At 55.9% G+C, this 16,664-nt stretch overlaps 1 protein-coding gene across 3 annotated transcripts in view; it reads right to left on the bottom strand.

Annotated features, from left to right (window-relative positions):
- The window catches only part of CARS1 (cysteinyl-tRNA synthetase 1), a 53,722-nt gene extending 39,544 nt beyond the window's left edge, over positions 1-14,178 (bottom strand). For 2 of the 3 annotated variants that reach the window (XR_014020394.1, XM_081279048.1), the window contains exons 1-3: positions 14,070-14,178; positions 4,495-4,743; positions 752-843 (exon numbers count right to left, since the gene is read on the bottom strand). Coding sequence is in view for 2 of the 3 variants with exons in the window: in XM_081279048.1 (XP_081135174.1) it covers positions 752-843; positions 4,495-4,743; positions 14,070-14,094 (366 nt within the window). In the remaining variant the exon portion in view is untranslated. The remainder of the gene's footprint in view (positions 1-751; positions 844-4,494; positions 4,744-14,069) is intronic. The other variant, XM_081279049.1, reaches the window with a different exon arrangement.
- Between the last annotated feature and the right edge of the window lie 2,486 nt (positions 14,179-16,664).

Below are 16,664 nucleotides of genomic sequence, written 5' to 3'. Positions count from 1 at the left end.
AGCAGTCTGGGCCTGAGCAGGTGCTCGTAGCCCCCCACCTGCTCCAGGCACAGCCTCAGGGTTCTGGCTTCTGCTTTCTTCTTCAGAAAAGTCACTGAGGCCGAGAGCAGCAGCCTGGGCCCTAGAGCAAGCCTAGGGTCTTGTCTGGCCAGGGTCTGTCCCTCCCTGAGAGCCTGGCATACAGGCCAGACCATCCCAACACCCCAAAAGCTTTTGGGGGACATCAGGCAATGAGTTCCATAACAAGACTGTGGGCTGCACTGCCCCTGCCCCTGCCCCTGCCTGCTAAGCATGCTTGCTGATCAAAATCCCAACCTTTTCTGAACACCCCAGCCACAGCCTGGGCAGCACTGCTGGGTCAGCGGCAGCCCTACCTTCTCCTCCAAGCCTCAGGCTCCCAGCACCTGGCAGGCAATTCGCCCCCTTCCTGCTCTGCTCGAGCAACACCCGCTGCAACCCTGGGCTCTGAAGGCATACCAGCTCTGGCCTGGCTGTGAATGACCTTGAGCACTTGTGCCTACTCAGGGTAGCCCACGCCCAGGAGCCAGTGGGCAGGCTTCCACAGTCACAGCTCTGCCCCCAGGTTACACCGGCCACAGCACAGGTAGTAACCAAAGAGGCTGAACTCTGGAGCCCAGCATGGTGAACAGGAAAGTTTCCCTTTACTGCGACACAGGGATCCCAGCTGTGCGCGCGCGCGCACACACACACACACACACACACACACACACATCACCTGACCCCTCTTTACCTTGTTCCGGGTGAGGCTGTTGTACAGACGGAGCTTACAGGGCTCAGTCCCAGCTGGAGGAGACCACTTAGGCTGCACTCGCCGGCCTTTACCTGGGTGGCAGAAGAGCAGACAGACCATACAGCAGCACCCAAGAATACAGGTCACCCTACACCTGGAGATCTAATTTGGACCACAAACTGTGATTTTCAATGAAACAACACTAAGCAATACAAACCTTCTTGGCTTTGTTCCCATCCTGCATGAGTCTCAATGACAACCAAGCCCCAGTGTGAGCCTAGAATGCCGCATGTCCTGCTGTTCACCCCATAAGCTGTTGTCCACAGCCCGTGGGTCAGCTGCCTGATTGTCCATGGGCTACACTGTTGCCACCTAGACTGTCCCCATCTCCCAGGATCCCTCATCTGGGCAAAAGGAAAGTTGATGGATGCTACCTATCCTCAAGCCTCTCCTGAGGCCATGGCAGGTCAGGGGAGAAGGGCCTCCAGCTCCTCTGCAGCTCTGTGCTTGAGCACTGAGTGGTTAGCTGCCAGCATGCTCCAACCTCGGACACAGCCTGTGCCCCACCCCACCCCCAGGCTGGCCCTCGATGGCCCCGCTGGTCCCCACAGTCCCGTTCTGCTAGGCAGTCACTGTTCTCCTGCCTGCTCCTGCCACCATGTGGCACAGCCTACCCTGGTGCGTGCCCTGGGTCCGGGGCCCTTCCCCCTGAGGCAGATGCCTCCTCGCTGTGTGGGTATGAGGACCTGAGGAGGTGCCCTGGGTAGCTGACCACCTTCTAACCACCAGGGCTGGCTTGGCACCTGCTCTGCAGTGTCTGCCCCCTCCTCGGGGAGTCCCAGCTTCCCCCTCAGCCCTCCCAGAGCCGGGCTCTGAGGAGCTCTCCTGTGCACACCTGCGCCCAGGCAGGACCTTGCTCCCGCTGGCCTGTGCTGAGCTGCAGAGAAGACCCTCAGGATGGAGGTCACAGTCTTCCCTTCTAGGCTGCACTGGGTGATTCATTCCCTGCCCCTCGGCCTCCTAGGTGAGTTTGTCATGGGAAGGGGGTGCCTCTGCTCACAGGCAAGAGCCTGCACAGGCCCCGCGCAAGTGTCAAATGTTGGCATTTCCAGGTCCCCGCCCTTGCCAGGGCCACTCAGCTGAGACGGAGGACTGGTAACCAGCAGGCTGAGAGTGGGGAGGCGGCACACCGTGGAGAGGTGGTGGGAGGCCACAGAGGACGGCACTAAGCAGGAGGTCCTTGCCAGCTGACTCGCGACACTGTCACAGGTGGCCACAGATTCCTATCACGGGACGTCCCCGACCCCTAATCAAGCATCGAGGCTCCCTGAGGTCAACGCATCAAATGCCCTGGAAGGAAAATCTCACTGCCCGCAGCTGGCAAGAGGTTTCAAGGACGTTTGGCAGAAACAAATTCAGATTGCAGAAGGGGAAGACTGGGAGGCGTGACACTGCAGCCTGTTTTTCACAACTCTCCCTTCGCCCAGGTCAGCAGGCTCCCATTTAGCGAGAGTCTTGGACTTCTGACCACTGCCCCACACCTGGTGGTCCTCATCGGCGTCCTCACCACCTCCCGAGGAAGCTGTCAGCCTCTGCCTGGGTTCTCTCTGTGACAGTGAACATGCTCCACTCACCCCAGACAGCACCAGTCCCACCTGGCCAGGCACTGTCTGGGAGCACTGCCCCAGCCTGGCAGAAACCGCCTGGGAAATGGGACCCGGGGAGACTGAAGGGCAGGAAGCCTCCAGGAAGCACTATGCCCCGGGCAGAAGCTGGCACTGGCAGAAGGCCCGGCCAGGAGCCACCGAGAGAAACCTTCCTGAGGTAGAGGGTTAGTCACCTCCTGGGGGAGAGCCCAAAGCTGAACCTGCATCTTCCTAAGGAGGCCTCGCTGCCACTAGACCTGTGCCCTTCTTCAGTGCCGCCTAGGTGTGACCTCCCGGGGGCTGGGAGAGGTGGGGCTGATGAGGAGAGCCCAGCTCCGAGGAAGGGCTCATCCAGCAAATTCTACACCCTGGGACTGGACAGGCCTCTGTGCTGGAGCCACAGAGAGGAGGCTGAGGAGGTGGGAAGTAGGCAGGCCAGGCTGTAATCGAGGCTTTCGGAGTCTGAGAGGACCCTCCTGCTGCTGAGGCCCCCAGCCCTGGGCAGAAGCTGAACAAGGTGCCCGGAAAGCCAGATGTGGGCACGTTTAAAGCACGGAGTGGCCCGTGGGGGGACTGGCTTATGAGTGTGCTGGGAGGGAAGGTGGGTGACAGAGAGCAGGGTCGGAAGGAGGGAGAACACCATCCAGGGCAGAACATCAGAAGAATCTGGGATGGGCAGCTGCTCTGGTTCTCACAGCTGGTCTCCCAGGAGTCTGAGGCCTGCCCCAAACCACTGGACAGCAAGTGGCAGCCCTCAGTTCCAGCGCCACCTCTGCCTCCAGCCCTGGCTCATGGCATGCTCTGCACAAGGGTGGGCCGACCTAACGCACATCCTTCCTGGGCTCCAGGGAGCCTCACAGGCAGTCTCCGTGGACACAGAGGCAGGACAATCCTGTGAGCGCTGTCCACGGTCCACCCTCCACTCACCCAAGTCCCTCCTGGAGCAGCCTCACTGGGCAGGGTGCAGGTCTGCAGTGAGCCGCCTGCCCTCAGTGGGTCACAGGGCCTGGAGGAGCACAGCCCTCCCCTCCTCCAGCTGGCCGGGGTGTGCTGGCAAGGCCTGCCCTCCCGGGGGTGGGGTGGGGGGGCAGATCCTCCTGTCTCACCCCCTCCAAGCTATGCTTTAGAAGCTGGGGCATAGCAGGGTAACCCGCCCGAGTTCTGTGGAGAGGGAACCTGATGCACCATGCTGGGCACCGGCTGTAGCGACCCACACAGTAATTCCTCCCTCCCTGTGACAAGAGGGTGTTAGCAGCAGGATTATGCAGAAAACCAAAGCAAAACCCTGACTTTGGTGACTTGGCACTCCTCGGCCCCATGTGAAACTGGGAGAGGCCCAGAGGCATGTTCCCAATCCCCCATCCCAAGTCTGGAAACCCCCCAAGCTGCCAGTGGGGCCACAGAAGGTAGCACTCAGCCTGCCCTACAGGAAGGAGGGTGCACGCAAAGCCCCGGGCAGCCAGGCGCTCAGGGCCTCAAGGCAGCTATGGAAGGGGGCACCTCGGCTTCCCAGAGAGCCCCAAGCCACCCAGGAACTGGAGCCCCGAGACTCTCAGCAGCGTTTCTCCCAAGATAACTGCAGTGGCACCCGGGGGTGCAAGCGGCACTGAAAGGACGCAGCTCAAGCCACGCAGCTGAGTTCCTCTCAAAATGCTCTCTGAGGCCTGAACACTTCAGTGCCACTTCATCTAGCTTTAGTGTTTAATGGCACCACACCTGGGGAGGAACGCACTGCGATCTTAGGGAAATAAAGAAAAACATGTGAAGCCAGAGGCCGACTCAGCTCCCCAGGACTGGGGCCCACAGCCCAGCATGCTGGACACCCCCAGGGGGCCGCTGGTCACTGCAGCCCTGCTGTGCCAGCAACAGGAATGTCCTGATCTGAGGAACCACCTCCACAGGGTGGCTCCTATACTACCCACTGAGCACGGCACCTGCCCTGCCAGACCTCCAGCTCAGGACCCTGGGGCGAGGGTCCCACAGTCCACTGTCCCATGGCACCACATGCCACCACATGCCACCACACGCCATGGGGGGTGGAGAACACCTGACCTCGGAGCACAGACCCTAGCGGCAGGGGCAGCAGCTGGTACTCACTTGCTTGGGGCCCGCAGGCCTCACCCTTGTCACAAGGGCAACCCAGGAGCGCTTCTATGTGCCTGAACCACCGAGCCACGTGGAGGAGCCTCGAGTCGGCGGGCAGGGCCGAGAGCTGCCTGAACACGTCCACATCTGCCTGAGAGAGTGTGTACCCCTGGACATAGCTACGCGTGCTGAGGTGCTCGTCCAGGGCCCGCACCCTGGCTGCCTCGTCACTAATGCTCAGAATGGACCTGTAGTCGGCAGCTGCAAAGACAGAGGGCAAAGGACATCAGGCAGAGGACATCTGACGCCAAGCAGGCAGGTAGAGGGCAGGCAATATGAGGTAGTGGACACAGGACATCTAGCAGGCTGGCAGAAGGCACATGACATGAAGCAGAGAGAACATGTGACGTCAGACAGGTGGGCGGTGGGTACACAACATGAGGCAGAGGACACAGGGCATCAAGCAGGAGAAGACTGCTCCGAGCTGCTGGGCAGGAGTCAAAAGAGACCCACGTGTCCAAACCCTTTCCTGGATGTCAGCCATCCACAAGCGGCAGAGGTGCAGGGGCAGCATGCGGGGCAAGGCTGTGGGGAAGGGAGCTGCTTCCCTGCTGAGGGGACGGCAGCGTGGTGCGCTGACCGCCTTGGGCTGTGCCCTGCAAGACGGTTCACTGCTGCGGTTCACTGCTACGGGCTTTCACCTCTATTTATTTATTTTTAAGTTTATTTTATTTTTGGTGCTGGGATTGAACCCAGGGGTGCTCCACCACCAGGCTATATCCCCAGCCCTTTCTAATGTTTTATATTTCAGACGGGGTTTCACTAAGTTGCTGCGATTAGACTCAAACTTGCAATCCTCCTGCCTCAAGTCCGGAGTTGGTGGGGTTACCTGGTATGCCACTGTGCCCATCTCACCTCAAATTTTAAAACTTACAACAGAAAAGGAAAGGAGAAAAAAAAAAAAAAGCCCAGAGCCCTTTCTCACAGCAGGGCCTCTCCCTGCAGACAGTGGGTATGTGTGTGGGGGACAAGGCATGGGAGAGAACCCCGAGCTCCCGGCACATGCTGCCATCACCCACACCCCTGTACCAAGATGACCAGAGACATCATGGCTTCCAGCACCCACATCCCCAGGATGACCCCAGCCTACCTGAGAATGCTTGGGCTGCCAGAAGGTACACTTCTAGCATGGTGGCCCAGCCATGCTGGCCCTTCCCTAGAACACTGACTTAAAAGACTGCACCTGCTGCCACTCAGGAGTATCCCCAAGGACCAAGCACTCTGCCTGCAGGAACCACCATGAGGGCACCGTGGCCAGCACACCCAGCAACTTTGGCCTGCACACTGGCCAGCCCCCTGTCATTTTTCACTTGCATCACTTAAGCCGCCTGTGGGAGACCAACCTTACACGTGACTGAGTCACACTCCCCAGCTGGGTGCTGAGGCACTCAGTCAAAAAATGTGGCAGAGCTTTTCCTACCCTTCTTGGGTTCGGTGTCTCGGGCATGCGTGTGTCTTTCTACAGCCCCAGGGGTGGAGCTACGCTCACCTGTGCCTTTGTAATCTAACCCCTTGCCCTGTTTAGGATAGAATCTTCCATGGAAGTGCCTTGTGTGTGTCCCCTTCTCTCACTGTGCCCTTGGGTGTGGCCTACCCAGGTGTCAGTCAACCTGCTGACAGTGGACATCATGAAGACAGACTCAGCCCCCTGAAACCTGACCCCTGGCCTCATTTGAACAGCTTCTCCTCAATAAAAGGGGTCAGCGCCTGCTCTCGCTCTCTCTCTTTCTGCAGACCCTTAAGGTCAGAGGAGCCGTCACAGCGACCCCCCAAAAAAAGGTATTTGTGTCTCTTGAGTGGTTATTTCGTGCAGCCCAGTTAGCCCAGTTTAACTAGAGTGACCCCTGGGCCTTTTAGTCGCGAGAACAGAAACCCGGCAGCCGCCTTCCCTCCACCCTGTCCTCCATGCTGCAAGTCTCTGCTAAATAAAAACGAGCTCTCAACTGTCTCCTAGTCACCGAGGAACGGCAGCAAATGCCTGGGTACATCAACCTTTGACATCAGGGCCTGGGAATGAGGAGCTGCCCCAAACCCAGGCTCCCTAAGCAGAGGCAGAGAAGGAAAGTGGCGCCAGCCAGGCCCCTAGGCCAGGGGACTGAGCCTGTGCCAGTCCCTGAGGTGAGTCACACCAAGCCCAGCTCCTCCTGGTTATCTCATTTGCCAAAGGGTACAGAGGGAAGAAGACGAGGCTCATTCTCTTCAAACAGACACCTTGTACCTGGCCAAGAGCTCAGGTGCTGAGCACATACCCAATCACCTCTCCCCATGCTGCCCAGCTGCCTAGCCCGTGAGGTCACCTGGGTCAGTGCAGGATGCACAGCAGAGCAGCTGTGGGGAGGGGAGATAACCCACAAGCAACACTGCACCCCTTGAACTTGTCCCTCCCTGCTCCTCCACCTCGTGCTTGCTGTGCAACCCAGAATCAACCCATGCTCCTGAAAAACAGCACGTGTGCGAGGAGACTGCAGGGGCACAGGCCTCTCTCCACGTGTTCTGCCGTGGAAGCCCTTCCCCCAATTCCTACAAATGGAACTTTCTAGAACACGAAGGTACCAGTGAGGATGGGCTGAAATGAAGCGCAGAGCTGTGGTGGCAGAAACCACCCGACACCTGGGCTGCATCCTCCTTCCAGGTCCTTCCACAGCCAGGGCCCAGCCCCCAAGGCTGCAGCAGGGGTCCCAGAGCCCCAGCTCCTCCTCTGCAGGGACGGTGTGGGCGCCAGGTGGAAAGCCCCCTTGAACCCGACCCTCCCTGCTTCCCTCCAGTGCGCAGAGCCACACCCACGGCCCCTGCTCCCTGCAGCAGACGCCTAAGTTTAGGTGCTCTCTTCAACCACAGAGCTGCAGCCCTGGGCAGACTGCCTTCGGACAGCCACGTGCAGCCCACCTTCAACTGTGCTGAGACCCCAGGCACTCACCTCGGCTCCACCTCTCACCTCAACTCCTCCGTGGCAGACACCAGCCCCACAGCACAGCCCAGCCCTTCCCTGCTGAGAAGCAGGGGCCACATCACCACCTGCTCTAAGCCTCACAATGGCCTCCCTCTGGTCATGTGGACCCTACCTGCTGCACTTAGGGGGACACACACCCCTAGATGCCTCCGGGCTCCTCGCTTTCCTTGGAGCCTGGCTGGGGTCAGCCTCTCCTCTCTGGCTGAGGACTCCCTGCTCCAATGCCCCTGCCCCAGGCCTGGCCCACCTGCTCTCCCTCCTCCAGCAGGGTACCTCTTAGGATCCAGACATGGGCTTTGGGGAGCAGCCCCCTTGCTCCAGGCCCTGGGCAATAACACTGGAATTCTGCCTACGGTGAAGGAACTGCCTTCCGGGTTGGGGCCTGACAGGCAGGCATCCCTTTCCCCAGCTACATGGGTCCCTGCTGGGGCAGTCCTGAGGACGGCCAGGCCAGGGCCAGGAAAGCCTCACCCTAGATGAAGAAGAGACTGCAAAACCCAGGCCTGGCCTGGGGCTGGGGCTGGGCTCAGCTCGCCCAGCGCGAGCGAGGCCTTGGTCTGATCCTCAGCACCACATAAAAACATAAATAAGTAAAAGAGAGGTATTGTGTCCAACTACAGCTAAAAGATAGATATTAAAAAAAAAAAAATCCTGGCACGGAGCAACTTCCTTCCAGAAACTTCTAGTTCACCCGGATCTTTCCCCGACAGCCCAGCGGCCTGTTAAGTGGCACTATCAGGGGACAAATAATGAGGATGGTGGGAACGCGAGATTAAGAAAATAATTCTATAAAATGAGCCCACTGTACTGACCCCCGCATGCTTCCTTAGCCAAAAAGATGTCTATCTGCAGCCCCACCTGCCTGAGGGGACAGGAGATGTCACCTTCCTCAACAAACTGAGGCGGTGGTGAAGGCCTGGCAGTCAGTGTGGGTCCTGAATGCTGGGGGTTGAGAGGTGAGGGCTGGTCACTCAGGGAAGACGAGGGGTGGCTAACAGCTGACCTCCAGGACCTCACTCCAGCCCTGTTCCTGCTCCTTCCTGCCCGTAGGCAGTACAGGGAGAAGAGAGAGAAGGTGGGGGTTCTGAGGTCCATAAAAGAGCAATATGTGCGCGCGCGCACACACACACACACACACACACACACACAGCCCCGCAGCACAGACGTCTGCCACCTCTGTCCCTCTCTTAAATAAAGCTTGCTTTCTATGCTTGCCTCCGCATCCTCAGGTGCTTAATTGCCAACCCAAGGGACAAGGAGTATGGGCACCAGCAGTGGTCCTGCTTGTGACAGAGATGCAGTTCACTAGTGACACGGCAGGGAGCCTGCCTGAGCTCCGTCCCCAGGGCTCCAGCCGTCCACTGGAAACTACTCCCCTGGAGCTGACCCTCCTCTCAAGGCTAGTGTGAGACACTAAGATGGGCTCAGCCATGGTGACAGGAGCTGAGCCAGAGGATCCCTGGGGCACCCCGGGGCAACAGCACACAGGTGGCTTTGGGTCCTGCCCACCCCCCCACGGCAGGCACACGCAGGTCCTCCTCACACTCCGTGTTCCTGGGGACAGCGGCGACTACAAGGACTCCCCCAAACAGGGACAGCAGCACTCTCTGACAAGCAGAGTGATGAGAGACTCAGTTGCCCTCTCCCTCTTCGCGGCTCAGATTGTCTGCACTGATCCATGAGCACACGGCACTTTTATGGGAAAACCTGCACAGTGTCCCGGGAACTGGGACAGCCTTAGAGCGCTAAGGAGGAGCTCCTGGACCGAGGTGCTGCGGGAGGCTCTGGGAGGCCCTGGAGACGGTGGCCTCGGGGCAGGCACCTGCCTTCCTCTGGTGTAAACCACCCTACCAGCAGCCACCTCGTAAAGCTATGGAGCAGTAAGTGAAATTACACATATAAAATGTTGTGAAACTGCCTGGCACACGGCCAGCACCCAGCTTGCCATCATCATCATAATCGCTCCTGCGTGACGATGCTCATGACCGATGGGCTCATACCCTCAGAGAGCTCCTAGAGGCACTTCCGGGATCACACTTCCTTCCTAAATGCACCCTGTGGAGCAGCCCAACAACAAGGGAATTAGGCCAGGCCCTACAGAGAGTCCCCTCAGGCTGGCAAGGCAGCCAGGGACGCTTCCACCAGGCTGTTTGGCTAATTATGGGAGCTGCATTTAGGTCGGCTTTCACAGGGGGTGGGCCTGAGTCAGACCCTCAGTCTGATGCCAGGTGAGACGGGAACCCAGGCAGCAGGCAGAACTCCCCCACCTGGCACCCACACACCTCTGTCCAAACTCCTGCTCTGTCTCCAGGGGAGGGCTGTCCACCACCAGCAACAAACTCATCAAAGGACAGAGGATTTGAGGGTGGGGATGTCCCAAAGGTGGACGGTGACTATCACAGTCTACACTACTGGAGTCCTTAGAGAGCACTTACTGAGCCACACGAATTGAAACACTGGCACAGGGACTGAGCCAAAGTCACCTCACAGGACCCACATTCCTCACAGGCAAAGGGCCACCTCCCTCTGGCTCTTCCCATCCACCCTTAGGCTTGCTCTCTCTGACTTCTCTCCTGCCCCCGTCCCTGGAGGCCCTCCCTGCCGTTCAAACCAAGGCCCATCCTCCGCAGCATCAGCAGGAGCTGGGACTACTTAGCAGGAAGCCACATCCTTGGGCCACCTGAGACCTGCCAGTCGGAACCTCTGGGGTGGGCCCAGCAAGCAGCCCTTAAACAAGCTCCCACCGCACCCTATGCTTGCCCCAGGGCGGCAGGAACCTGGAGAGGCAGATGGGTGCCCACTGAAGGCAGAACCTGTCCACAGGTCTGTGCTTAGCACACCTCCTGGAGGTCAGCCTGGGCCGCCAGGGTCTGCACCTTCCCGAGCGCTAGCCCTCCACCTGCCAACCCCGCTCGAGCTGAACTCTTCACCCTGTAGGTGTACCTCCCACACCCACCGCAGATGGCTCCCTTTCTGTAGATGCTCCCCTCAACCTCCAGGCGCCTCCTTCAGCTGCTCTCTTCAGCCCCCACATGTTTCCCATGGGGCTTCCCCACCCCACCAGCAGCTCTCAAACAGGGGACTGGAAAACACTAACCTCTGTGAATCCTAGGGAGGAGAGGTACATGTCCCCTGCTCCCACCGCCTCGGAGACAATGCAGCCCACTCCAAATCCAGAGCCATATCCCACACCAAGGGCTCCCACCTCGCACCTGAGTGGTCACTCGTAACAGGGTGACTCCCAGACATCATCTCTCCCACCTTCTTCACACACCGAGACAAGCAGGGATGACCACAGGGAGGTACCACACAGGTGCTGGAGAGGCGAGGTATTCACCATGAGTGCCCTTCCTCCTAAAATCCTATATACTTGGGATCATGGAATCCCAAGGTCATTGATTAGCAAATATTTATGGCCTATAAATAGGTACATTTCACTCTGCTTTGGGAAGCGGAGAAGCACGAGAGCTCTGTTTTGCCCACCTTACACTCAGACCTGGAGCCTCTGGTTACTTCAAACAGCAGGCACCAAGGCAGCCCAGCACATCCCGCTGCCCTCAGCCTGCCCAGGAAAGCCTGGCTCTGCCTCTGGCTAGCTAAAACACTGGGACCTCTCTGGACCTCAGGGTTCCCATCTGCACAGGAAAATACAGCAGTACCTACTGCAAAGAGCTGCTCTGACGTCACAAGGGAGGACAGACAGGTGTTCAGGACAGCGCCAGTACTGACGCATGCTGGGAAGTACTGGCTGGGGTGACTGCGAAGACCCTTTTAGTTAGATTTTGTAACCAAAGCGGTGACCTGAGTCGGCAGGAAAAGGCCCTGAAATGAGCTGTATCCACCTCAGAGGTCCTGGATGGGCCACTGTTGTAGGCCCTGCAAAGAGCTGGCCTGCATGGGGGCTGCAGGAGAGGCTGGACCCACCAATCAAGAGGGAGAAGCACATGTGCTCAGTCAACTTAGGGAAGACAGTCCCAAGAGGAGCTCCCTGAAGAGTCTGGGAAGATGGTCACTTTCAAAGAACCAATCTGGGGAATAAAAATCAATCCAAAATGGGAAACACACAACATTGAGAATGTCTCTGTTTGTGACATGAGGTCTTCATGACTTCATTTTATTTCCTCTTTCTGAGGCTCAGCCCACGGAAGGGTCTGTGTGTGGAGTGGGGTGGGCAGTGCACCAGCCACTCTATGGCCCTATAGCTTTAGGCTGAGGAAGCCCACCTGCTGTCAGACATCTGGGGTTCATCCCAACTGACAGAGCCATCTCCAGAAATAAGCCAAATCCCACAAGGTCTGCAAGCCTAAAGTTCTGGAACAACTAAAAAATAAACAAATAAGAAACAAACCCCAACACCTCTGTTATGGTTTGAATGTGAAGTGCCCCCAAAAAGCTCGTGTGTGAGACAACGCAAGAAGGTGTAGGGGAGAAATGATGATGGTTAATTAATCCCCTGATGGGATTAACTCATCATTAACAGCCTGCGTACTAGCAGGGTGTGGCTAGAGGTGGAGGGTCATTGGGAACGCACCTTTTGGGTATATGTTTTATATCTGGAGTCTCTCTCTGCTTCCTGATCATCATGTGAGCTGCTTCCCTCTGCCACACTCTCCTGCCCCAAGGTTCTGCCTCACCTGGAGCCCTAAGGAGTGGAGTCAGCTCTCTGTGGACTGAGACCTCTGAAACCATGAGCCCTCAATAAACTATTCCTCCTCTATAATTGTGTTGGTCAGGCCTTTCAGTTACAGTAGTGAAAAAACTGACTAAAATACTCTCATTCTACCACTTAGTTTCACAAATGAAACACACACACGCTTTTATTTAAAAACTAAAAACTAAAGACTTGGGTTCCATATATTACATGGCAGGCACCGTCGTAAGACCTTTATGTCTGAGCTCACTACCCACGGCTCCCTCCCAGATGGACACCATCACTTTGTGCTGTTGTGAGGAGGCACAGAGCTGGGACCCCAGCCCTGCCAGGTGGGCTCTAGGGATGAGCACTTAGCCTCACTGCTGTTCTATAGGAGTCTGGGTGGACCTCCAAAGGCTACTGACTCTGGGGCGTATGGAGGTGGTGCTGGAATCCAGGCACGCCAGCTGAGTGGAATGCTGCATAGCTCTGCCACCAGGCACAGGACAGGCAGCCCTGTCATCTGGGTGCGCCATTGGGTGCGAAACATGGGTTTCCTGGGTGGTCAGGTCCACCTGTCTAAAACCAGTGGAGGAATAAGGAATAAGGGATACCACAGAATGGACTCTCAGGAATAAGGGACACCACAGGATGCCACAGAAATTTTGGTATGTCCTACACTGAGTCAGGGAGGGGAGATGTCAGAACTCACACCTACTTTTTGCCAGCAGAAAGAATAAAACCTGTGCCAAGAATGTTTCCCTTGGAAAGTCTGCTCTGGACTGAGAGGATCTGGGGCCACAGCCTCTATTCTTTCCAGCATCTAAATCTTACAGAAGAAACAGTGAGAAAAGACCTACTGCTTGTCAGAGATCTGACTGCCATGCTGGCATGACTGACCCAGGGAGCTGAAAGAGTCATCCCCCCACCCCCACCCCAGCCTCCTAGGTTGGCAATAAAGTGGGCAGTAATGCTCTGATGAGGCAGATCCCAATTGTGACTGCTGGCTCAACCCAAGATGAAAGACTTGGTAAACCCCAAGCTGTTTTATGGTGTGTACATGTAGCTCTGGCTTCCTCTGCCCCACTTCCCTGAGCACCAACCTCAGGTGCCCTTCCACCCACCGGGCTGGGCAGAAAACCAAAACAATCCTTGAGCCTTTGCCTGCCCCCAGATTCTAAATGGAGTAGGAGGGGATGAGGTCTGGTTCAGGCACCAGCTAGAAACAGACTGTCTGACTCTAGGCCACCTCCCCAGTTGGGTGTGCAAGGAGACTTCCCCCAACCCAACTAGAAAACTGAGACTGGGGACAGAGTGGCTTCACTAGCTGGGGTGGGTGGCTGCCAGGCTGGTGCTCCCACCTGAAAAAAAACCTGTGGACCACTCCTCAAAACTCAGACCCCCACTGCCAATCCCAGGGACGCAGTGCCCTCAGAACCAGGGACTGGCCACTGCTCCCTCAGGACCTACTGCTCACCCCTGGAACCCACCGCCTGCCCTGGAGACCCCCATTGCTCTTAGGGCCTGGTCACTGCCTACCTTGGAGACCCTCGGTCCACTCCAGGCCCCATTGCCCTCAGAGCCCAGGTTGGACACTGCCCACTCCATACCCTACCACAGCCCCGCGGAATGCTGCCCGCCCCCCGGTTCCCTCCTCTCAGAGACCCGATGCGCGTTGTCCACCCAGACTCCCACCACCTTCAGAGTCGCGGCCGGACGCTGTCCACCGCAAGCCCCTGACCTCACCGCCCTCGGAGCCCCGCTGGACGCGGCCCGCCCCGGACCCGACCGCTCTCACATCCCTGCTGGATGCAATCTGCCCCGGAGGCCCCCTGCTCTGAGCCCCCGCTGGACACTGCCCGCCACGGACCCCCTGCCTTCAGAGCCCCGCTGGACGCTGGCGCACAGGCAGTCAGTCCCCTCCGCGCGGGTCGCGCCACTCACCCTGCTCCCCGGAGGAACCTGCCATCGCTGGGAATCCCGGACCCGTGGCCGCAGCGACAGACGCTTCCCAGAATCTGATGCAACCGCCTCCCCGGAAGTCCCGCCCCTCCCCGCCCCCGACTTCCGGACCCCCGCGTCGCTAGGCAACAGCGCGCTCCGACGCCCCGCCCGCGGCATGCCGGGAGACCGCGCTGGGGGCACTGACTGGTCGCGCCGGGGAAGGCCAGCGTGGGCGGGCACAGGGCAGCAGGGCGTGGCCCGCCGTGGGCAAGACGGGCTGCTGGCCGCCGCAGTGTTGGGGAGCGGGCGGCGCGCTGCGAGTCCTCTGTCCGGTAAAGCCGCAAGCCTGGTGCGGTGGATGGCACCACGCTTTTCTGCCCAGCACGACCATAACGCACAAACTGTCCATCCGTTACTCATGTCAATAAGAAGTCGAATTAAATCAGGAGTGCATGGACGTCCATCCCCTCAACAACGCCCCTGCTCATAAAAGGGGAGCACTCAAGTCAGGCACTGACCAAGGCCGAGGTCTGAGGCACCGTCTTGCCTGGGGTTCCTTCAATACCAGCCACAGCCAGGATATAAAATCAACACGCATAAATCAAAGGCATTTCTGTATATCAGCGACAAAACTTCTGAAACGGAAATGAGGAAAAACACTCCATTCACAATATCCTCAAAAAAAATAAAATACTTGGGGATCAACCTAACAAAAGAGGTGAAAGATTTATACAATGAAAACTACAGAACCCTAAAGAGAGAAGAAGATCTTAGAAGATGGAAAAATATACCCTGTTCATGGATAGGCAGAACTAACATCATCAAAATGGCGATATTACCAAAAGTTCTCTATAGGTTCAATGCAATGCCAATCAAAATCCCAACGGCATTTCTTGTAGAAATAGATAAAGCAATCATGAAATTCATATGGAAAAATAAAAGACCCAGAATAGCAAAAGCAATTCTAAACAGGAAGTGTGAATCAGGCGGTATAGCGATACCAGATTTCAAACTATATTACAGAGCAATAGTGACAAAACCAGCATGGTACTGGTACCAAAACAGGCGGGTGGACCAATGGTATAGAATAGAGGACACAGAGACTAATCCACAAAGTTACAACTATCTTATATTTGATAAAGGGGCTAAAAGCATGCAATGGAGGAAGGATAGCATCTTCAACAAATGGTGTTGGGAAAACTGGAAATCCATATGCAACAAAATGAAACTGAATCCCTTTCTCTCGCCATGCACAAAAGTTAACTCAAAATGGATCAAGGAGCTTGATATCAAATCAGAGACTCTGCGTTTGATAGAAGAAAAAGTTGGCTCCGATCTACATATTGTGGGGTCGGGCTCCAAATTCCTTAATAGGACACCCATAGCACAAGAGTTAATAACAAGAATCAACAAATGGGACTTACTTAAACTAAAAAGTTTTTTCTCAGCAAGAGAAACAATAAGAGAGGTAAATAGGGAGCCTACATCCTGGGAACAAATCTTTACTCCTCACACTTCAGATAGAGCCCTAATATCCAGAGTATACAAAGAACTCAAAAAATTAGACAATAAGATAACAAATAACCCAAGCAACAAATGGGCCAAGGACCTGAACAGACACTTCTCGGAGGAGGATATACAATCAATCAACAAGTACATGAAAAAATGCTCACCATCTCTAGCAGTCAGAGAAATGCAAATCAAAACCACCCTAAGATACCATCTCACTCCAGTAAGATTGGCAGCCACTATGAAGTCAAACAACAACAAGTGCTGACGAGGATGTGGAGAAAAGGGTACACTTGTACATTTCTGGTGGGACTGCAAATTGGTGCGGCCAATTTGGAAAGCAGTTTGGAGATTCCTGGGAAAGCTGGGAATGGAACCACCATTTGACCCTGCTATTGCCCTTCTCGGACTATTCCCTGAAGACCTTAAAAGAGCATGCTACAGGGATACTGCCACATCGATGTTCATAGCAGCACAATTCACAATAGCTAGACTGTGGAACCAACACAGATGCCCTTCAATAGATGAATGGATAAAAAAAATGTGGCATCTATACACAATGGAGTACTATGCAGCAATAAAAAATGACAAAATCATAGACTTTGCAGGGAAATGGATGGCACTAGAGCAGATTATGCTTAGTGAAGCTAGCCAATCCCTAAAAAACAAATACCAAATGTCTTCTTTGATATAATGAGAGCAACTATGAACAGAGCAGGGAGGAAGAGCAGGAAGAAAAGATTAACATTAAACAGAGACATGAGATGGGAGGGAAAGGGAGAGAAAAGGGAAATTGCATGGAAATGAAGGGAGACCCTCATTGCTATACAAAATTACATATAAGAGGTTGTGAGGGGAATGGGAAAATAAACAAGGAGAGAAATGAATTACAGCAGATGGGGTAGAGAGAGAAGAGGGGAGGGGAGGGGAGGGGGGATAGTAGGGGATAGGAAAGGTAGCAGAATACAACAATTACTAATAGGGCATTATGTAAAATTGTGGATCTGTAACCGACGTGATTCTGCAATCTGCATTTGGGGTAAAATTGGGAGTTCATAACCCACTTCAATCTAATGTATGAAATAT

This window comes from Spermophilus citellus (assembly GCF_964194105.1).
Source record: "Spermophilus citellus genome assembly, chromosome: 2".
NCBI lineage: Eukaryota > Metazoa > Chordata > Mammalia > Rodentia > Sciuridae > Spermophilus > Spermophilus citellus.
This window is presented reverse-complemented; position numbering and strand designations above follow the sequence as displayed.